Source organism: Solenopsis invicta, chromosome 3, assembly GCF_016802725.1.
Source record: "Solenopsis invicta isolate M01_SB chromosome 3, UNIL_Sinv_3.0, whole genome shotgun sequence".
Taxonomy (NCBI): Eukaryota; Metazoa; Arthropoda; class Insecta; order Hymenoptera; family Formicidae; genus Solenopsis; species Solenopsis invicta.
Genome location: NC_052666.1, coordinates 27506511 through 27529883, shown reverse-complemented (window position 1 = coordinate 27529883; position 23373 = coordinate 27506511). Strand labels below are relative to the sequence as shown.

At 41.1% G+C, this 23373-nt stretch overlaps 2 protein-coding genes across 2 annotated transcripts; both read right to left on the bottom strand.

Annotated features, from left to right (window-relative positions):
• Positions 1–13: 13 nt before the first annotated feature.
• On the bottom strand, positions 14–4766 carry LOC105207857 (aminoacylase-1). The gene is made up of 5 exons (XM_011177502.3): positions 4421–4766; positions 2596–2765; positions 1976–2488; positions 979–1269; positions 14–157 (listed from the first exon to the last, which is right to left on the bottom strand). Exons 1-5 carry the CDS (start codon positions 4506–4508, stop codon positions 14–16), a joined length of 1206 nt encoding a protein of 401 aa, XP_011175804.1. The 5' UTR covers positions 4509–4766.
• Positions 4767–6512: 1746 nt separating this feature from the next.
• On the bottom strand, positions 6513–22465 carry LOC105207855. Its single transcript, XM_026133216.2, has 13 exons — positions 22409–22465; positions 18147–20863; positions 17798–17882; positions 17519–17675; positions 17189–17333; positions 17067–17114; positions 16223–16904; positions 15455–15939; positions 13792–15325; positions 12060–13667; positions 11609–11855; positions 11334–11471; positions 6513–11158 (listed from the first exon to the last, which is right to left on the bottom strand). The coding sequence occupies exons 1-13, from the start codon at positions 22463–22465 to the stop codon at positions 10614–10616; spliced, it is 8448 nt and encodes a 2815-aa protein (XP_025989001.1). The 3' UTR covers positions 6513–10613.
• Positions 22466–23373: the final 908 nt, after the last annotated feature.

Here is a 23373-nt window from a genome sequence, read left to right as displayed (position 1 = left end):
GCAATGTGTTTGTTTAAACATTTGCAACACTTGGTATTATTTTGGTGTATATCTCTATTCCCTTCAGGAATATATCTTTGTTGAGATACTCATTGTGATCGTGAAGAAGTATCTTTGTCTTGTTCATCGGCGAGAAGCAAAGAGCAGGAATACCCACCTGTAAAATAAATATATTCAAAGTTATATTCTAAGAGAAATATATAATTATATTTAAAAAATTATGGCACATATACGTTTAACAATCTATGATCAGTATTCTAGTCAGATCTTATCTCTCAGACCTTCTTAAGTAGTCTTAACATGTTAATGACATCTTAAGATTATTTTTAAGACTTTCTTAAATATAAGAACAGATTATGAATACTAATCTACGTCTCAATTAAAGTGATATGTAGTTATAATTAAAAATGGTGTTCAATATAAATTGATAACGTTTTTCGTCATTAAAAATCACGAGTTATTTCTTACTCTAATGTGAAATTGTTCACTATATATAATAAAATATATAATCAAGATAGCAGATAAGTTTTTAAATTAAATTAATTAAATAAGTTTAATTTCTTAAATTTTTATTAAAATAAATTGGCTATTCTGAATCAAAAGTATAAATAAAAAAAGAGATATTAAATGAAACATTTATAAATGTTATAAAATTGAATTTTTTAAAGTGAATCTAAATTTTTAAAGCAAATATAAAGTAAAGCGTGATGTGGAAATTTTGTCCGAATTAACACATATTTCATAATAATTACAATAAAATAAATGATACATATTTTTCCTTTTCTATGTGTAATGTGCTTAAACATTAATGTCCATTTCTACCATGTAGATTTATTTTAACCTCAGTTTAACTCATTATTTATCTTTTCCTAATTCTTAGAATTAGAAAGAGATAAAGTAAATTAAATGAGATAAAAATTAATCTACATTGATGGAAATGGATATAAATCTTCATACAAAGAGCAATCTGATACTCACCTGTCGTACAAAACGACTGTCTGTACCTCCCGGGAAGATACCGGTTTCGAACTTGACACCAATTTCATCGCAAATCTTTTTAAAAGCAAGCCAGAAAGGATTAGAATCATCAAGCTTAGTGTTCTCAATTTTAGGATTCTTTTCTTCAAAGGAGTAGGTTACATCTGGACCAGCTTCCTCGCACCAACGTTTGATAGTAGCCTCGAATTCCTCATGATCAACGGAAGGTGTTATACGAATATCGAACATAGCACTGAGCTCAGGGGGTATTACGTTAGTTTGTACGCCACCCTGTAAATAAGCACATTTAGTAGATTAAAATCAGCAAATATCAAACAGACAAATAAACGAGAAATAGAATTCGATAAAAACAGAACAAAATAAAGTCTTCACATAATTATGAGGTAAAAAAATAATAAAGTAGGAAATCATATATTATTTGTTGCGTTCAGCAGAAAAATCAGTTTTGCAACTGTGGTAATATTCTGTATTGTGATTAGTTCTTACATTTAGAGCCATGAAGCACTGAGAAAATCGAGAATTTATTATATTAAATTGTAAAGTTGTTGTTTTACTGAACGCAGCGAACATTATCAACGTCACTACATAATCATAAACGTCAATCGCTGATTAGAACATCAAAATACTTACTGTGTAATATGAAAGTCCAATGGAACAGACATATAAAGTAAACAGGTATTATGTAATGATTTGAAAATTGGAACTAATAAATTTATTTGCATTTTCTCTATCTTTGCTAGTACATGAATTCAGTATATAGAATTATTTAATATATTTGATGTTTTTCTATACATGAATTCAATATAAAAATAAATAGAAGAAAAGAGAGATAATAATTTCAGACATTCAGTGATTTTAATCGTGATTTTTAAATATTAATCGATTAAATATGAATCAATATTTTCATAGTTTTTAGCTGCAAAAAATTTTTACAAAACAATTCTAATAAAAACGATATATTGCGTGAGATACCTACCCAAATTTTTGTAAGATTCACAGAAGTTACATCGCCAAGCGCAACTGCTAATTTCATTGGGTCTGTGAGTTTTGCTTTCTCGGAAGCTCTGAAATCCATGAAGCGGTCAATTATGACTCGCAATTTTTCTCCAGCCGTATTGTCCATCATAATCGATCCGTGCCCGGGAGTGCCCTCGCACTTAATCTCAACGTGCCAGATCGATCTTTCTCCATTGAACATGTAGAAGTGCTCATACGGACTGGCGACACCTTCATCCATCGCGAAACCAACGTTCAAAGCTTTGAAGTCTGGAGTGTGCACGAATTCTTTCATCCCGAGAACTCCACCGATCTCCTCGTCCGGGACGAAGGACATGTGAATTGTGCGTTGGCAGCGTTGCCCGTTCAGTTTCAATCTGCGAATCGCCTCCAGGTACTGTATTCCCACGCACTTCATGTCTTGTGCCCCGCGAGCATAGATGTTGCCCTGCTCGTCCATGTGAGCGCTGAACGGCGGATAGGTCCATTTGTCCTAATTCAGTTATAGATCAGTATCAAAAAGTACTGAGTTGATTATAAGCAAACAGTAATATATAATATAAAATTCGCAGTGTCTTTACCGCAAGTCGAAGCACTTACTTCGAAGACGGGTACGACATCCATGTGACTGTTTAAGAGAATCGATGGTTTCGTCGGCTGCGTTCCCTCCCATGTCAAAACCACAATCGGTTTCTTGGGGTATACGTGATAGACTTTCAGCGGCAAATCGAGTGACTGTGCCTGTTTCTTTAGGAATGCCACACACTCATCTGAAAGAAGCACAGCGAATCAGAATGTATTATACATAAAATTTCATATGCAGGGAGATGTAGACCTTTATCTAACCTAGAAGCGGAATTTTGTAACTCTTAACAATAGTATCTCTATCATTAAAGTATCGTTGTGTAGCAAACGATTTTTTTACCATGTACACTATGCGCAACGATAATATAATGATAAGGATACTGTTGTTAAAAGTTGTACAAGTATTCTGCTGCCGAGTCAACAGGCTTTAAGAAACTTTTGTAGTAATTAATTGTAAAATATTATATTTAATTTATTAATATGCCCACAAAATGTTTAAACTGATATGTGTGTCAAGCGCTTATAATTTAGACTCTAATTCCATCTATTTACGAACAAAAAATTCCAAGCTTTAACAGAGCTTAAATTGGTGTTAACAATTTAATGTTCGTTCCCAAGTGACCTTTCTCACTCATAAAGAACAATGTAAGATGATTAGGCTGTTACATAATGATAATATAATCTGTACCATGACCAATTAATTTCTCCGAAGATTCCAGGCCGGCAGTCGTGCCGGAATCGCGATAACAGACGAGATAGTTGCGATGAGACGATAATTGGCTCTATTATCAATTGCAGCCTCTTATCTGCTCCATCGAGAGATCGGGGGGGATCTGGTGTTTTCTTCCGTTACGCACGCATTATCAATGAAATACAACGGGGATCGTAAACGTGTTTGTCGACCGCGACGCATCCGCGAGTCGGCGGCGCCGTTACCTCGCCGACGGGTGGCGAGCAGCGAAATCCCGTGGACCGGTTACATAACCGATCTCCGCATCTTCGCCGATCGTCCGTTCGTTTCCCGGGACTGCCATTGGTCGTCGAATCCGCGGAATCGCGGCCAGAAGTAGCGGCGAAACGGCAGGCGCCAGGCCGACTTCGCGATCTGGGTCACGCGGCGTCGTCCCGTCGTCGCAGTGACCGATGCGTTCCGGTCGGCGAGCGGACACCCGGAACCGGTGCCGGGAATCCCACGGAACGGTCCGGCGGAGTCGACGAGGCGCCACGACCGGACGCGAGGGCATAAAAATAGAAATAACATCGCGCGCGCAGGGTGGGGCAATGCCAATGGCTGGATAGCGTCACCGACGCTATCGCCAATTCGTCACCTCGCGAGAGCGCGTTCTCGGCTCTGGCCGGCGTCGCGGAGCGCGTCCGGCGTCGGCCGATTCCCACGGGCGACGCCGTCGTCCCCGTAGGGGAGGATCCCCTACGTCGTCGATAAATCGCGCAATTTGCCTAACGAGGAAGCGCGTCGTTGAGAGCGCCGCGTGCTTCGCGACCCCGTTCGCGGACGTGGCCGGTCGGCGTGGGTTCCCCGCTTTTCCTCGCTTTTTTTTCCCCCTCGTTGCGAAAGGCACGATCTCGCGGCTTTCTCCCGTCTCAACCGCTTTCCTCCTTGAATTTCCCGTCTCGCGACTGACGCGATGCGCGACGCGAACTCGCCCGCTTTCGCCGCCGGACGCTTTTAGACGCGCGTCACAGATCTCTGTCGCGCGCGGCGCGTTCTCGCTCTCCCTCTCCTTCGCCCCCCTTCGTCAGCGTCCGCCGTATTTAATTACATTTTTCGACAAATTCCACGGAAGCTCGAATCTCGCCCTCTCCCCCTGCGATCGCTCACCGTAATTGATGTCCGGCTGCACCGACGGTATTCGCAGGTACTCGCGGAAATTCTCCACAGCTGTTTCGTCCAACTCGTTCGGCGACATCGTTCCGTCTTCTATGCGATCCGTCCACTCGTGCTACGCGCCTTGCCTTGCCGCCGCTCGCGATGTCTACGGGTCTCTTAAAGCCTCCCCCGCTGGTCCGGTCCGTTCGCGTCCGCCCGTCGTCCGCCGATAAGAGCGATAAGGCGCCCGCGTCCGGACGCCACCGTGCTAGGCTCGACTGTCACACAGCAGACGGCGCGTCCCCGGAGTGGTGGTGCCGCCGCCGCTGCGGCCGGAATGCCGCGCGGCCACACCGATGACCGAACCACGAGCTGGCGCGGTGGCTCGCCCAATTGCCGCCGGTTACCGGCGCTGACGTCACGGCAACTGGCTCGAATCGAATAGCGCGGTTAGTAACAGGCTCCCATGCGCGCGCCAGGTTCCGCGTCCGCCACGTCGCGTCGCGCCGGCCCGGCGTTTGAAATCACGACGGGACGCCGCGTGGCAACGCGACGCGACGCCGCGCCGCGCCGCGCGTGACGCGGATGAGACGCGCAGCGGACCATGCACGCCTTTGGTCGCTCCTCGATTCTTCGCCGATCCTCTCGCCGAATTTTGCCTTCTTTTTCTTTCTCTCTCTCTCGTTCTTTCTATCTACTCCGCTTCGAATAAGGGTACCTCAAATTTCGGCGATCAGACGCGAACAAAGACGCATTTGGAAAATTCAATATCTGCGTTATGCTTCTATTTGCAAGAGAAAACTTTGCCTCTTTTGCATTTGACAATTGCCCGAAAACAGACGAGTTTTTTTGAAAATGTTGTGGCTCCACGTAATACTAGCTAAAAATTATTGAAATTAAAATTTTGCAGGCTTAGATTTATTCTATTTTCTCTCTTATCAATGATAAAAGAATTTAATTGTTAATATCGGAATTTTAGCCATGAAACAAATTGCAATACTTATTTGTAAAATGGATGAGGAAGTATTGTTGCGAATTAAATTAAAATTTTTATACACTAATAAACTGTAATAGATATTTGTGCAAAATTTATTTAGACTAGTGTGTATTTTTTGATGCGCGCTACAGAACTTTTGATATTACTTAATTTCGTTTTCACAACTATCAAAATTCAATCAACGCGAAGACTTCTTTCGCAACACAATGTTATGTATACGAAAGAAAAAAGAGCCAATCAGTATCGCGATAAACTGTAAACGATAAAATCGTTTACACAGCCTTTTTATAAGATTTATGTACTCGTTTAAAAAAAAAAAGAAACGTAAGAAGCATTGAGTTTTTAAATTTTAATAACTTTTAACTCGTATCGTATAGTCAAAACACTTGAAAGACAATAGCGATATCTCGCACCAGTTTTCTCTCTGTGTCGCACAATGTCATAAATCCCGATAACAAATGAAAATATCAAAATTTATTATAATTTCGAGCTGGAGATGATAGTGCAAATTGCATGATAATTCCCTTATCGCCATTAACAAACGATTATACTTGACACATTCCTACCTCTTGTCTTTTCTTAAAAATTTTCGTATATATGTGAATTTTGAAATATTCATAGATTCTTATAAAAAATTTGAGAAATTTTTTTTTTTAATTCTAAAATTATACAGAAATTTTGAAATATAATAATTCTATTGTAAATTAGACTTTAAAGATTAAAAAAACAAGAAAAATGCGATAATCGCGAAACAACAAATAACAAATGTAAAAACACCACAAATACATATTTCGAAATAAATAAGCATTATTTCTAGAGGTGGTGCTAAAAGTCGCGTATTTATAAATATGGAAATTAAAATTATGATAATACAGGTGTCTACTTAATATTGAAGAGTCGTAATAACAGATAAGCTTTTATCTGTGGGACAAGTGACTGTAAACAACCGCTATTTATAATGTATCAATTACTATGCTAATTTTCACTTTCGAGTACACGATTCCATTTGTTTGGTCGCACGCGATTCGCGCGATAGAGCTAATCCATTCGTGGAAATAAACTGCACCGGATAAGAGGCGAGGATCATCAAGTCAACAAAATCTCGACTTCGTAAAATGTATTCCGATTTATTAAATTTTTTCACGTATGCCTAAATATGAGCTCTTTACACGTTACGCCATAATAATATATCGTGTGTAGAGTTTGATATCGAAGAACTTGTTACATTTATTATAATCGGTAATATGGATTAAATTATCATACAATGTAATAGGTAATAATTATAACATGGCTATAACTAGGCACATACATGTAACAGTGAATCGCAAATAAAAAAATTATCGTGTATTCTCAGCCTATTATATAAAGATTGAATATATATATGCGAATATAATATAATATTAATATAATATATAATATAATAACCGCTATGCGCTCTGCTTTTATTTACAACATTGAAACGATTATCCTAACGAGTTGTTTTATACTATCAGATGCTTTAATAACAAGGTCGCTGCTTCTGCTTCTTTATGTCAGAATGTTTCATTATACAGATATATATATATGTATATAGTACCTGCTATTGGAGAATTGTACAACGGATGATAAACATGGATTTAGCTGCAAAGCAATCATATCCTAACTTCGGATTTCAGAGATTCCAATAGAATTTCACAAAAATTCGAAGAATAAAGAGAGAAATATACATATATGTATATAGTATGTACGTGTATACATATATACTTAATAATTATATAATGTATACATATATATACTTAAATTTATCTTACAAAAATATTTACATGTTTTCATTGTGTATGCGGATGGCGAACACAAGCTGTACACTTTTTCGCGTCTGATGTTACGCCACCCGCGGCAATTTATAACTTACAGTAGTGTACACGTCTCATCTTATTATCAGCTAAAGTACAAAGTAAATATCAAATGCCAAAAATACGTCTGTTTACACTTTGAAATCGCAGCCGAACGCAAAATAAAAAAGAAAGATTTCTCTCTACAGGAGATCCTACAGGACATACACCATGTATGCATATCCAAGAATTTCGCGTTAGGATCCCTCCCCCCCCCTCCATATAGAGAATGCATAAATTATTTTTATTCCGAGTTTTTCACCGCGAGTTTCCTAATCACAGATCTCTAAACTTTGATATTCGCTTATAAAAACTGACAGTACAGGATTAAAATCGCACGCTTCTCTTTCCTCTGTGTGTTTCCCCTATATACGTTGAGAATCCTGCACTGCATATTTTGCATCTTCGTTCAGGTAGAATCCCATTATATGTAATCCGATTACACGGTGAATGCGGTACACTTGGTACTCCCGAGTGTTCCAGATGTTTTCGCTCCGTTTTTTCATATGGATTTTTAATTCCGCTGTGAATGATACAGTGTATCGTTCACCCACTTTTTATTTCAGTTTTTATGAAAATAATTTTCATAGTCTATAACATTTCTGCAAGATCCATTATCCTTTCAAATTTTATTAATTCTTTTTTTATTGTTTCATTTTCGTATTTTCTGTTCTTTTTAGGTTTTTATTTTTTTGGTTTTCAATTTTTGCAGAGCAAAAATCTATAATGAATTAACGACTCGTTAACGTCGCATTATTAAATAAAATTCATTAATAGCACGTTATAAACATCGGAGTACTCATCGTGAACCGCATCCATAATTACATAGTTATAATTGGGAGATTACACAAGTCCAAGCTGAGAGAGTCTTAATCCATTATGAAAATAATTTTTGCGCCTTGTATAATAAATTAGGATATACGTTGTTTTTTTTTCTTAATAAAATTTAGAATGTGTTATTTAAACGAGTTTATAAGTTACATTTTTTCCTTTCGGAAAATTGATTCCAATTATCGCTTGACGCAACTATAATATGTAACGGAATTATTAATGTCACGAATTTCTAATAAACATTTTCATGTATTATAATTACTGTAAATAATTCAAGCGACGCGGCCAGACGACTCTCTGTTACACCACGGAGAGTGAATAATGATGACTCTTACGGCCGTTTTACAAGTCGCAAACATTCCGTCACCAGTTGCAAAGGATATTTGCGACTTATTGTAGAACGCCCATTAGTGTACTGCATATTCTTAAAGTACACAGCATTAACAAAGTAATTGATTCTCTCTTTCTTCGTTGTGACTTCTAATATTCACCACAGTTCGCGATTTGGAGAGTCTACCGACCGAAAATAGATTAAACAATTACATTATAAAGGAAAGCTAACTTGCAAAAAAAAAATTCAAACTGGCTTCTCCTCTCATGCCCCGTAACAAGTAACGTATTTATATACATATAATAATCGCACCATCGAAATCAGAAAAATTTTTTATACGCTATATATATATTATAATTTAAATTACATATAAAATACAATATATATATAATTTTATAATTACATGCGCGAGCATGGGATGATACTGGAACTAGACGACCTCTAAATTATTAGACAAAAGCCACGATCACTTTTATTTTTAATTACGAGATTATGTAATACACCGAGTCACTAAAACATGCGCAAAGGATGTCGTTAACGCACAGCTCATAATTTTTTTGATGCAATCTATTGCTCGGAGTAAAGAAGGAGAAACGCACATTTCTTTTGTCAACGATAGAGCAATCGTGCGTTTCGCGTACTAAAAACGAAAAGACCGTGTGTGAAGCAGCTCTCAGTTACAAAATAGACTACAATTCTTTCGCTGTATTAATTTACTTCTACTCGTTTTAATACACTTTTTATCATATAGTAAGTTTTGTACTTGAATGAATATTATGAGCGAATGAAATTTTGGGAGATCCCTTTTTTTTAAACAAAAAGATAAATCCACAATTAAAACGTATCCTCGCGCTTTTATATAAATAAAAATGTATTGCATTATTGTTTAAAGCATCAACAAGAAAATAAAAATGATACGTTGTACCATTTATCGTTACTGTCTGTCCAGTCCTCTTGCTGTATCTAGATTTTCATACAAATTCCTAAATAAACATTTTTTTAAATAAAAACTGGCGCTAACAAAAACATTTGTCGCGCATATCGAATGCATCATCTACCAGAGAGAGAAATCAAACAATATACAATTTTTACGAATCCCCAAAATAAAACTCAAGTCTTCAAATTTCAACATTTACCTTTTATTATAAATAATCTGCCCTTTTACAGTGAAATATAAATATAGAGAATTCCGCGCCTCTTTTTGCCTTCTTTTATATGTCAAAAAACAACACAACACAGTACTAGCTTCACTTATCTATGTGTTCATACTAGGTTTGTTACGGCTTGTTATGACCTACAAACTAATCTAAATATATAGCATCATTAAATATAGCTATATTGTTAACATTATTATGCGTATATGCAAATAATATATACAAATAAGTTGTATTATGCAGAGGTGCGCATTGTATATATAATGATAACTGCTTTTAGGGGATATCGCGAAGATCGGCTGGCTCGGCCAGCCGAAGAGCGCGTTTCCAACTTAGTTAACACCATATTAAAAAATTGGACTAATGCTATATATAAACACGTTTAGGGCACCATTTCACCGGTATAAAAAGTGTACGCTATTCAAATACACTTTTGGCCGTTACTCGCGAAAAAGGTACCAATGCAGTTCTCTCTCTCTCTCTCTCTCTCTCTCTCTCTCTCTCTCTCTCTCTCTCTCTCTCTCTCTCTCTCTCTCGATATATGCTACCTAAAATACGCGTCGCTATATCCTCAAAATACTCAACTATCACCTTAGGCCACACGAATTCCGTCGAATATTTTGAGAGAAAAACCATCGAACGTATGTAGCGGTAAAATTTTAAATGTATGCGACAATTCTAAAAGCAATCGATAGCGTAAATTAAATCCACAGTTTTATTTTTAACTATCTAAGAAATCGTTGGAATTCTGTTCGCGGTTTCCTGCCGTTTGTATCTCGCTTTCGCATGCGAAATGACATTTTTTTTAAATTTATAATAAGATACTGAAAACTTTCACCAGGAATATTTCGAATTTGTTCTTTGCCTCCTTTTTCCAATGGAACGAGTCTAAAAATTTCGTCTCGTTAACAGAAGAGTGGGCAAGCTTAATCGGTTTAATCGAGACATTACCCGTTGCGAAGAATATAAAACATCACTTTAAAACTTAAGAACTTTTAACAATCCTACCCTTTTCTGTCGGTTACGACCTCGGCGCCGGATGGTTAAAAAACGGCTTCTGAGGTTGCCCCGACGGTGCCGCAGGATACGACACCTGGGTGCCCGGCGGTGGCGGTGGCGGCGTCACTGACGGAAACTTCGAGATCGGCACCGCCGTTCCCGTGACCGACGGCGGTGGCGGCAGCGGCGGTGGGGGGACAAATTGCGGTGGATACGGATTGGAACCCGGTGGCGCTTGGGATGCCTGAGGTACCAAGAACTGCGACGTCTGCGATGTCTGTGGCGTCTGCGGCGTCTGCTTACTGACTATAATCGCCTGCGACGACGCGGCGGTACCATATATCGGCTGTGGCATCGCTGTGGTAGTCGGCGGTGGTATCGCGAAGTTCGGGTATTGCACCATGCCAGGTTTGTTTTGGAACTGGGGATAGTGGATGGACGCCGAGCCGGGTGGCGGTATGTACGTCTGCGGAGGCAACTGTTGCAATCCCAAATATCCCGGTGGGGTGTTGACCAGGTTGGGAGGCGGAGATTTATGCGCCTTCAGTATTGCCTCGGCTGTCAAACCTATAAACAGAATAATAAGAATGACGTACCGGATAACATTTTATAATAGCGTAGTCTTATTTTTCAAATTTAAAATATTTTCAAGATTTCTTTATTTTTCTAAAATTAGTTTTATCTTCTCCAAGATTGCAATATATTCTCTCTCTTACGTAAATATATTGTTTAAAATATGTACCATGCTTGCGAGCTCTTTCTTCTTCATCATCGCTGAGGAACAATCCAAATTCGCGTTTCAATCGCTCGGTGAGATTTTCTCGTTGCTGTTCTACCGAAGTTGGTGCTGCAGACCAAGCGATTGCACCTTCCTCTCCACCTGATTTAAATATTAATTCATTAACCATTACATTGGTGAAAAGCATCAAGCAGTCAGTATCAAAGTTGTAATGCAATTATTGTCTTTATCTTAAAAATTCACATAAAATACAAAAATATTTAGAGAGTGGTTATTACCTTTCTTTTCTTCGTTCTCATTAGTAGCATTAGGGAAGTGTGTCACCGCGTTAAGGCCCGTTGCGTCGAGCGATGCTTTAGAACCTTCCTCATCAGAACTGAGTGAAGAAGTACCGCTGCTGGCACTGTCCGATCTACCTCGCGCTCCACTTTTGTCCGCAGTGGAAGCATCGTTCAATAACTCCGGTTCTGTACCGGTTCCTCCAGATGACTGTTGCTTGCGTTTGCGATACTCGGATATAGACAACTGAAAAAAATATTAACATCTTTAAGATCGCTCTTCATCACAAAAAGAATTTAATAGAAAGTTTTACGAAAATAAAAATGAGAGGAAGTAGGGATCGTCTGGTTTTACGCTGTAATAACGAGGATAATGGTAATAGAGATTGGTAAATTATGAGGACATCATTCTCAACAAAAAAAAACATCACTACAGTCCTACCCTTCTAACCTTGCGCTTGACAGGAGGAACAGCGTCAGTTTTAAAAGCTGGTGCTGGCATACTGTTCGGCACAACAGTCCTCGGATCTTTTAATCGTTTTATCTCTTTAGGTTTGGTCTCTTCTTCCTTGACGGGAGTCTCTTCTAGCTTCGGAGCTTCCTGAGTCGAAACCGAATCTTGTACTGTGTCTAAACTATGTTCAGAGGAGTCTGATTTTGGTTGATTTTGAATTACTTGTGATGACGAATTAATCTCACTATCAATGTCATTTTTCATTACTTCGGCTGTCGGCTCGTCGTCCAGTTTCGCTTCCAAGAGCTCGCGCAGCGCGGTTGACAACATCGACTTTTGTTCACCGTTCTTAGACCCATCTACAGCGTCCATACTTATCGTGGATTCTATGATAGCTGCCTCGAAGTCCATCTTAGGTGTTTTCGGCGTGGCAGACGAATCGATGGTCTTCTTACGAATGCGCTCGCTCAGAGGTGGAATCGAGTGAAAGATCTTGGGAGCGTCCGTGACGGATTCCGCATCCAAGTTCGTAGAAGCCGATTCGAAGATACACTTCTCCGATAACGTGGCGAAGGCAGACGACTGTTCCGTCTTGGAGACCTCTTTCGCGGGCTCGTCATTCGTATCCTTATCCGTCTCTTTCGTGTCGTCTTCTGCAACGATAATCTGTTCCGGTTTAGTATCGGGCTTAGTATCCGATTCTTTGAAAGATGTCTCCTCATGACTGATATCAAACAATTTAAAGGAAGATTCGCAGTACTTGTCATCGTCTACGTCCTTATCCTCGGAGTCCGAATCCTCCTTCGAGCTCTCCATTAGTCCCTCTATTCCGTCCATACTCTTGTCTTTTTCCGAACACGTGTCAATTTTATCCTCATAATCGTTACCATCGTCGCCCGTGATCTTCTTCATCTGCGCCTCGACGTCGAACTCGTCGATGGACGCGTTGTCATCCGATTTCTCGACAATCTCTTGGCACATCGCAGCGGCTTCGGGCGATTTCTTCTCGTCGTTTGATTTCTCGTTTTCGCTACTGATGATATTTACGATTTCGGCGATGCCACCACCAAACTCCAGCTGCATTTCGACAACTCGCTGTTTTAGAATCGCGTCGGGTTCTATAGTAGCGATGGGAGAACTAAATTCTTCCATCTCGGTATCGGGTTCGTTCTGATCGATTATCTCGACAGTGCCTTTAGTAACAATTTCCTCTTTCATAGTTTCCTCTTTTTTTATGGCCTCAACAGTCTCTCGAATTTTTTCAATTAATTTCTGATTCAATTCATAATTACATTCAGATTTTGTATCATCTCCCTCCCATTTCGGGGAAACTTTTTCTTTTTTTGTCGCAATATTTTCTATATGCATTTCGGAAGACACTTCCATTTTAATATCTGAACATTCTGTGCTTTCTTCACGTTTTATATAATATTCTGATTGAGGAAAGATATCAATTGAAAGTTTTTCTTTGTCAACAACGATTGGTTTGTCAGAATCTATAGATCTATCGTCCATTTTGACTTCTTCTTTCGCAGATTCTGAATCGTAATATCTCTCATCGGTCTGTTCCACGATAGGCGATTGCACATGTTCCGTATAGTCATCCTGGAAAAAACAATAAAATATTAGTATACAATATTATAATTTATTTTATCACACGTATTACAGATTGAATATTAGAATAAATAATATTCTAGTATTCAATTAACGTTGAAATTGTAAAACTTACATCAGCAGGACATAGCGATCTGCTGTTAGGCGCTGCTTCGGTCGGAAGTAACATGGTTGGCGTTGTCGGTGGGGTGTAATTGTCCGAAGATAAACTCTCTCGAGCTATTCTCCGCTTTTTGGGCGGTGCTACCGTCTCGCTAAGTGATGGTGGACTTTCGGGCCGGCTATTAGGCGAGTCACATTCTTCCGAAATCGCCTGGCGCAACCATCGCTTCTTTGCCGAGCCTGTAGACACAGCGGAACAGCCACCATTGTTGTTGTTGTTATTGCCGGAGACTTGCTGTTGTTTACGCTGTGGCGGCGAGTCGCATATACCGCTAACCGAATTGGCGGCTTGCACAAGAGTGGCTAGGCTTTTGGCTGCGTAATTCTGCGATAAGAATTCCGGTGATGCATCCGTTGGCGGAAAATGCCTGCCGCACAGTGGATTCATGGAACTTTGTAAAGTTGGGCCAGCAGATGGTAGAGACGACAGAGGCGATACTTGAGGTACGTTAGTTTGCGGCGGATCTGGCGATTCCTTCAGCCATTCGTTCATCAGCACCTTCTTCGTCTTTGGAAACTTGAAACCTGGAGCAAATGGGCCGACTGCAGCGGCCACCAGCAAGCAGGCAGACGATAACGGCGTTGATGGCGTAGAACTCTGCGAGCTGCTGCTAGCTCCGCTGTCACAAGTAGGACTCTTGACGGGAGTAGGTTGCTGTAATGGTGGCGAACTCGGAGGACCAGGAGCGTTCGAGTTTGCTAAAGCCAATAATAAGCCGGCTGCAGTGGGAATTCCACTAGATGACGATCCGGTACTGTTAACATCGCCCGTCGTGTTCTTAACTGGGGTATGTAAGTGCGATGAATAGGAAACATCTCGATTGGATGAACGATTCTGACCCAACAGAGGCGGCGACTGCATAGAATTGCTCTCGTCCCCGGAGGACACGTCAGATTCGGCAGAGTTCAATCTGGTCCTTCGAGTACTGCTCTGCGACTGAGATGAACTAGTTCTCGCTCGACCTTTCCTCCTTCTCCGCCGTAGCGGTCTCTCTGAGTTCGATGGTTTGCTACTCTTAGATTGTCCCGTTGTCGAATGATTATCCTCGTTGTCGCTATGCGTACCGCCAGATTCTTTTCGTTGTGCATTTCTCGCTTGTACCTCCTGCTTTCTCTGTTCTGCCTTCTCCAGCCTCTCGAAAGCCTTCATAATTGCTTCCATCTTCCTCTCTTCTCGCGTCATCTTCTTTTTGTCCTTTTTCGTTTCCGGTGTCACCGTCACCGACTGGTTCGGACTAGGTGACACTGTTTGAGGCTGTGTATTCGTTACCGCCACGGTGGTGTCTTCCTTAGCAACTTGTCGAGTCGTCGTAGTCGCAACTGCGATCGTGACGGTTCGTCTTGGCGTCGTAGGAGTCACCGTCGTAGCAGACGATGTTACAGTTGTAGTGGTTTGCGTGACACTCGTAGGAGGAGCTGCTGGTGGTGTGGAATCAGTTTCCTCGCACACAGTATTTCTTCTACCCCGTCGCCTTCGTTCTCTGCCACTGGTTAACAAATAAAAGTAACAGATAAATATTGATTAACAGACTAAGGTAACAAATACATTATGAAATAAATGTATTATAAATAAAAAATATTCAGTATATTTTACGGTTATTTGTACTGTTACATACTCGGCGTTTTCAACAAGAGCGCCATTGCTGCCTCTTCTGTTCAGCTGGCTGGCCGCATTCGCAATTTGACACTCCCGCGGATTATTACACGCGCACAGGACGGGCAACGCGGGGGAATTTGGATTGGGTGATAGCAACAGATCGTGCTGCTCGTGTTTGATCGTTATCTCGGCGTTCTTTTCTATTGCACATGTCGTTACAATGTAAAGGTGTAACGTGCCTTTCTCGATACAGTGTTTCACCTCCGCGTTCGGCTTGCAGCTACGCCGCACGAACCTCGCGTCATTCCCGTACGTCCGCGTGTCTACGCACACTTCAGTGCCGTCGCGCGGTAGACGATAGAAAAATACGAATGGTCCTGGTCGTTGGACGTGCTGTCTGCCACTTTGCGTATATTGCAGTCGATGTTGTGTACTGAGCATATATTTGCCACGTAATTCCACGACGGGAGTGTTTGGCGGAAGATACATTGTCGCCACTAAAAACTGCAATAAAAAATGTTTTAATAAACATTTTGATACATTTCCATAGACGAAATAAAAATTTAAAGTTTTTATTTTCTAAATACAATAAATAATCGTGATAGTGATAAGCATTAGTGAATACTAGGAACAATAGAAAAATATATATATATATATGTATATATCTGAATAAATTAAATACAAGTAAAAATATAAAATAATTTAAAAATACAATGAATTCTTCGTAGTTTTCCTAATGATACAAATTTTTGAATCCATTTTTTCGTTTCAAGATAGTTTTACTTACTCTAAGATTATTGCTGTGCACATTGAGTCTGCATTTGCCAGTGGCAATAACATTCATGTTACTTTGCCTGAGATCACTGTGCGTGCCGTTGACTTTGATGTTTGATATCCTGGCTCGCAATTCGGGACTATAATGATTCGTAACAGCTTCTTCGTATCTTTCGATCCACTGTCTTAGGGGTGCCATGTTGCTGCCCCAGGCATCTTGCACATCTTCCTCTTTGTCCTCGAGACTCGTTCTCCTCTTAGTTTTACGTTTTCCAGGTCCTCGCTTTGGAGTGGCGTTCTCCTTCTTCGAACGAACAGCGCTAGATTGCCGAGCTTGCGAGTCCCTTCTTTGTCTCTTTCCAACATTGTTATTATTGTTATTGTTATTTAGTCTCCGCACTTGTGACGATTGAGCGGACGCGTCGGATTTGTTGCGTTTCGGAACTTGCGGCTGTTGTTGTGAAAGTGAGCGTTTCTTCTGGATCGTAGCATTATTCGAACCAACATCTGTATCTACCGAACTAGTGGATGATGTGTCAGACGATGTGTCCGAATTGAGAAGCTCCTCGCGTTTACGCATTTGTAAGGCGCGCGCTCGTTGTTTGTCCACTCGTCGTGGTCGACATCTCTCGCAGAGGTATTCGTCAGGAATGTTCGAACGGTCAATGCCCATACAGTCGACGTGCTGCCATACTCTGCGGTCACGTAATCAGTTCTCAATAAGTGTTTTATTTGTCAAATGTAACTTAACTTTTCAAATAAGTTATTACTTAACACAAATAGATACATACAGACTAAAAATGTATAAGCATTTCTTAATCTGTATTCAGTAATGTGAAAATATTTATGATACTTACAAGCATCGGTCGCAACATATCATATATCCGTCGTCATGTTCAAAGTCACTAAAAATAAAATATAGAATATTACCATGGTGATAAGCATTATACATGTATCTATAATTAGCTTATTCACTTACCAAATACATCTAGTAACACTGTCCTCATCGTCACCCTCGCCTTCGGCTGCTGTTTCTGTTTCTTCACCTTCCGGTTCTGCTTCTCGTCCCGTTTCACTACTGATCGCGCTAGCAGCATCATCCTCCACATTGGTATTGCTCACAACTTTAATTATATAACAATATTTATTATCATTAACTTTATTCTGAATTTTATTACAATATAACATAATTCTTCGTTTGTAAAAAATTTCAGAAATATAGATTTTTAAGGGGAAAGGGGGGAGGAAGAGACAGATATAAATATTCGTAATTAACTTAATCGTGTAGGACATTGTAAAAAATCGTTACCAGGACCAAAGATGTAAGGATGTTGGGAAGTAGCTGTGGAACTGCCGGCTCCATTAATGGGTTGTTGCTTCGGATGAGATGGTGGCGATGGAGGTGGTGGTGGCGTTCGTGGCGGCGGCGCCCCGTAATTATGATCTTGAAGAACGAACTGAAGACACTGCAATTAAACAAGAATTCGCTTTTAAATTCAAACTATCCACAATCTTGAACTAGAGGCAAAAAATATATACAGAATTTTGTAAGCCAAATATTGAATACGATTTAACATACAGATTGTACCTCGTAAGGAAGCGGCATTCTCCTCACTGGCGATTTAGAAGGGTTTTGCTCTTCTTCTTTGAACATCCGTAACTCATCATCGTTTCTAGAAATAATAATATTTTATTTTATTACAATCTCAAATCGTTCAAAGGAACAAAAACAGTTAAGTAAACAAATTAAAAAAATACATTTAAAATTTACGCTCGATATATGCAAACGCAAAGCAACAAATAAAAAAGGTCAGTCAACGAGTACGTGAATAAATTAGAATAAACCAATAATGTATTAAATCTCGATTTTTCGTTACATTAAAAGATATGTTTCTTAGTTTTAATAAATTCATCACAGAGCCCATGCTTAAGCTTACTTGTTCTCAGTGAAGTCTTTACGAGGTTCAATTGTAGCCGAGGTTATCGGGAGCAGGGTTTTTATTTGTCCGGCTTGTTGCCGGATCTGCTGGGTATATTGCGGCGTCATTGCCAGTTGCTTCTGCTGTATCGTTTGCTGTTGGATTTTGATCGGAGAGTTTTTATGCGGGACTATCACGTTGGACGGCGCAACCACCGTCTGCTGTGGCAGAGTCTTGATATTCGTCTTTGGCGCTACTTGCGTCACGGTCGAACCTTGAGCTTTTGTGAATCCCGTTACGTTTGGATTCGACAAAGGTTTAACACTAGCGCCACTGATTTTCTGGGCGTGATTTCTTTGTACGGGTTTCTGCGGCGGAATAGTCTTGATGCATCCAGGCTGTTTTTGCGGAGAGTTCTGAGGACCGATCACATTCTGCTGCTGCTGTTGCTGCATAATTTTCATTGATTGAGGATTGTTATTTCTTTGCACCATAGGTTGCTGAATGGCATTATTTTGCGAGTTTGCAGTAACTTTAACAGGATTCACTATGGGTTTCTGTGAGACAGTCTTCAAACCTGCTACAGCTTGTCCAGTTTGCGTTTGACCCTTTGATATCCCCACTCTCATCACTGTTTGTTGTTGCTGCTGCTGCTGCTGTTGAATCTTTGAGTTCATCACAACCGGAGTCCTTTGATTGTTTGGTACAGACGTTATCACCTTCGAATGTACATTAGTAATACTGTGACTTCTTTGAACTTGGAGATTATTCGCGTTATTTGCCGATTGTTGCTGAGATTTTTGAATTATTTGTTGCGAAGTGTTGCCCTGTAACAATTGCGCCGACGTAGGTTGCATCTGTGATTGATGTTTGCCAATCGCGAGTACGTTCGAGTTTTGCAAAGGTTTGGAGACGTTCGGCATACTGTTGCTTTTGCAAACATTGCTCGTCGTGGTTTGCAACTTTGTGCTTTGAACCGTCGCTACTGTGTGATGCTTTTGCAGTCCGGTTGGCGTCGATTGAGACCTCGCGGAAGATATCGTCGTTTGCTGGCACGCCATAAAATGCTGTCCAGGCTGCTGATACTTTTGTATACCGGTTACGAGGCTACTGGATTTCGAAACATTGTTCATTTGTTGCGTGTTCGATTGGAACGGCTGCCTACCCACAGCTAGAGATATCTTTTGAGGCATCTGCAACTTCTGTAGACCTTGCGGTTGCGTTTTGAGGTTTGGAAGATGATTACCAGTCAACAACGGAACCTTCTGATTGTTGCAAACAGATTGGAGTGTTGTTTTCTGCACATTTGTTACACTTACAGGTTGTGTCGTCGTTTTCTGTATCGTTGGATTGCCCAGTTGAATCTTTTGCGGATTTGTGTTGTTCGCAGTTGTCTGATTGTTTATAAACTGACTGGATAACACTCGTGTCTTTAGCACGCCTTGAGACCTGGACAGGGAATTATTACGTTGCGCGACCATGGTAGATGGGTTAGTGATTACATTTGTCACGGTCTTGAGCTTTTGCGCAGATTGACTAGTTGAGATGACGCTGCCTGGCAATGGTTTTGCGTGATACTTTTGTAAATCCATTGCCTTCACCGTTGTAGTAGAAGTGCTAGAGTGTACTGGTTGAAGCTTGTGTTGCAACGCAGCCTGTATGTTGCTTGTCGCCGTCACTTGTTGCTGTTTACTACAATGGATAAGGTCAGCGACCGCAACCTGATTCTTCGACTGATTGCTCTGTACCGTGGTGATAGTGGTCGTCTGCCAAGGGCAGGAAACGGCAGAAACGCCACTATTGGGGGACGGTGAGGACGTCGAGTTAGTCGATGTTTGAGAGGAAATGTTGAGGGTGGCCGGGACAGGTTGCGGCTGATCAGTGGACAATGGCGGTAGCTTTTGCGAGATAACGCGCGTTGTCAACATCTCCGTGGTGTTTGTCTGCGAACTAGCGATCATTCTCTGCACTTGCTCCCTGGCACCTTTGGCGACTGGATAGGTGACCACGGGCTTAACCGTTGTGAGAGTGGACGCAGTGGTAGCCATCATCGTCGTCGTCGTCTGCTGCTGCTCCTGATTGCTCGTCGCCTCCAGACACTGCAACAGCTGCGACTTGTCGCCATCAGTAGTCGCGGCGGCATCGTTGTCGCTCGCGATTACCACGGTGTTCCCTGCTGTGGTAGTGATAGCGCCGGTAGCGACCGTAACAGGCTCCTGGGACCGCCATATCTCTCGGGCAAACAGCAACGTCGGTGGTTGTTGTCCCTCACTCCCGACGCTATCCTTCGTCGCATTCTCCATCACCGACGTTGCCGCGGTCTCCACATCTAGCTTCAAAACGAAACTCATGGTGGTTTCGTTGGTTTTGCCGTGTTCCTTCTCCACTTCCGCGGACTCGGATTTCGTCGTTCCGGTTGCCGTCGAAACGATAACTTGCCCCACTTCATCATCGTTATTCTCTGCGGCTGTTGCGTTCTGCTCGTTAATGCGACCGTCACCGCCGGTTACCAACGAAGACACCGGGGGAGGTGGGCCAGGCCCTGGGGACAATTGCTCCCCACTGCCAGCTGTTCCACCCCCCGATAACTTGATTACCGATGGGGTCGACGTTTTGGTGGCCTTACGAGAGCACGCCAAGTGGAAACTCGCGAGCGAGTTGTGCAACCGGTCCAAGGACTGCTGGCTATCGTCCTCGTCCGGCTCTGGCTTCACCAAGTCTAATTCTCGATTCGGCTATTTGAGGACCGTGGACCATAGGCTGCAAGAGAAAAAAATCAAAATTGTAATTACAAAGTCGGCACGTAAGATAATGTGATTAAGACTTTTCTAGATCTCGCTTTTGTCATTGTAAAATTAACACACCGAAGAGATTAAGCTCTGTTATATTGCAACGCACACATCAAGCACTATCCATATGAGTGAAAAAAAGCCTATATTTCTTAGAATCTGTTCATCTGTCTCTACAAACGCATTTGCAGATTTCTTTGTCAATCGTAAAAAAAAATAACTTGATTGAAACGATTGAATGACTCATAATTGAACTAATTGAGAATTGAAACGCGCGTTATACAGTTCGTGACGTGTCGCTAGAAATTTTTTAGCTTCAGTGGGATCTAACGTGATCATGATAGTGGGGACGTCAAGTCCCTCGGGAAGTTTCCCAGTTGGGAAACCGACGTCGGTCAACAACGACGGATCGAGTGTACTCGACGGCCAATGCGGGAGCTGTCTCGAAGTGCGAGAGCACCGAGAAAGACGGAAGTATGCTCGCGAGAGATTTCAGCGGAGCGCAGATTCCGGGCAACTTTCTCAACAAGTACGCAACATTCGCGGGCTCCGCTGGCTGTGTTCGGTCATTGATCACTATGCTCTGCGCGCGTCTCGCGTCTCCACGCTGCTCCTGTATCCACATTAGCACGTGCGCGATAGAACTACAAGGCTGCTTCACTTAACTCGATAAAGGAGCGTGAGAATTTTTAGCACATCAAGCTGGCGCGACGGCAATGAACTCTTAGACAATTTGTGCAATTGTTTGTCGCAAATGAACGAAGATCGAATGTTTCGTCCTCGGTTTCATTTAATCGACGAGTCTAAGAGTTTCATTTATGAATTTTATATTATGACATGTATTATAATAATGATATTATACAACGGCATTTATATTTCATATTTAATTTATAGGTATATTAATAAATATATTTATATTTTATTAAAATAACATTAAAATGTTATAATAAATTTTATTTTGGGGAAGAGTGTATAGAAATTTCAGAAATACAGATTATACGAATTGCGTAGAGAAAGTAACCGTAAAGTATTATGTCATTTGGCTGTAGCTTTGTGAAAATTTGGGATCTACGTTTTTGGCAAAATTCTAAATTTTTAGAATTTCTCCAGAATATTACTCCAAAAAATCGTAATAAATAATTATAATTTTAGAATAAATATCACATTATATATTATTATTCTTTTTTTCTCTCATGGATTTAATCTCTTTATTGTAAAATTGAGATGAGTTCAATGAATATATATCGTAAATATGATTATCGCTAACCACGATATTCCGCCGCAAATGCAAGTGAAATCTTTGCGCGTTGAAATCTCCCAAGATATTGCATTATTGCATCGTCTCGCGCGGTCGATGTTATTCGCGGCATCGTGTGCAAACGGTGGTAGAACGAATGACACGTGCGCGCGTTATCGTTGGAGATAACGGATTACGACGAATTCAGCGGAATGTACTGTTTACTCGGTTAATTACCATACATATCCGCTTACGTCTGGCCGGGTGTGCGCAACACGCAACGCCTGCACCAGGTGCGATCCTTCCTCCATCATTACGCGTAAACGTCAAATATTGAATCAGGCGAGGAGCCGTGAATGAGAGCGTTGTGAAAATTCATTCGCACTCGGAATCGAACGCGCTACAACCACCCATTGACAATTCTCTTATCCGGGGTATACGAACTCGACTTGTCGGTTTGACGTTGAAGTACGCGACCTTGGACAATAAAAGCTACTGCACGTAAAAAAAAAAAATTAGTATCTTTCAGAAAGTATTTCCCATAAGATTTTTCAAATTTCATCTTTTTCTTCTGCAATATTTTATCAGGCGGCATTTGATACATTCTTAATTTTATTGCTAGTGATACTTGAAATGATATTTACTTTTTTTTAAATGTTTATTGATATTTAGGATGCGATTTATATTTCACATAAATTTACATGTCTAATATTTCTCGAATGTGCGCAGGGCCTTAGTTCCGATCATATCTTTTTGTTTTCTGCTTTCTGTGGGCCGTAAGCAGATTGATCGCAGTCGAGCATTATAAAAACGTAAGAGCTTTCTAAAACTTTTTTTATGGCCTTAAATTCTTCGCTGGAATTGAAACGGCCAAGCGCGCGCTGGTTAACCGAGGTTGCGCGCCGCGTCGTCGACGCGGTGTTTAATTTTAAACGGCACCCGCGAAATGAATCATCGCGGTATTATTCGAAATGGCCGCGAAATCGCGCGCGGACTTTTCGGCGCGATCCGCGGCATGACCGGCGGGGAAAAAACGAGCAGATCGCGATCGCGCGCATCCGACTACTAAATATAATACACCGACCGTGCGGCGGGGAGAGGGGATCCGCCGATCCCGCGCATTTATACTTGTCAGTTGTCACCCGCGACACGTGGAGTATTCCGGAGCCGCGCCGGAGGCCCTTCCGGATTTCATCACTCGCCTCTTCTTCTTCCCGAA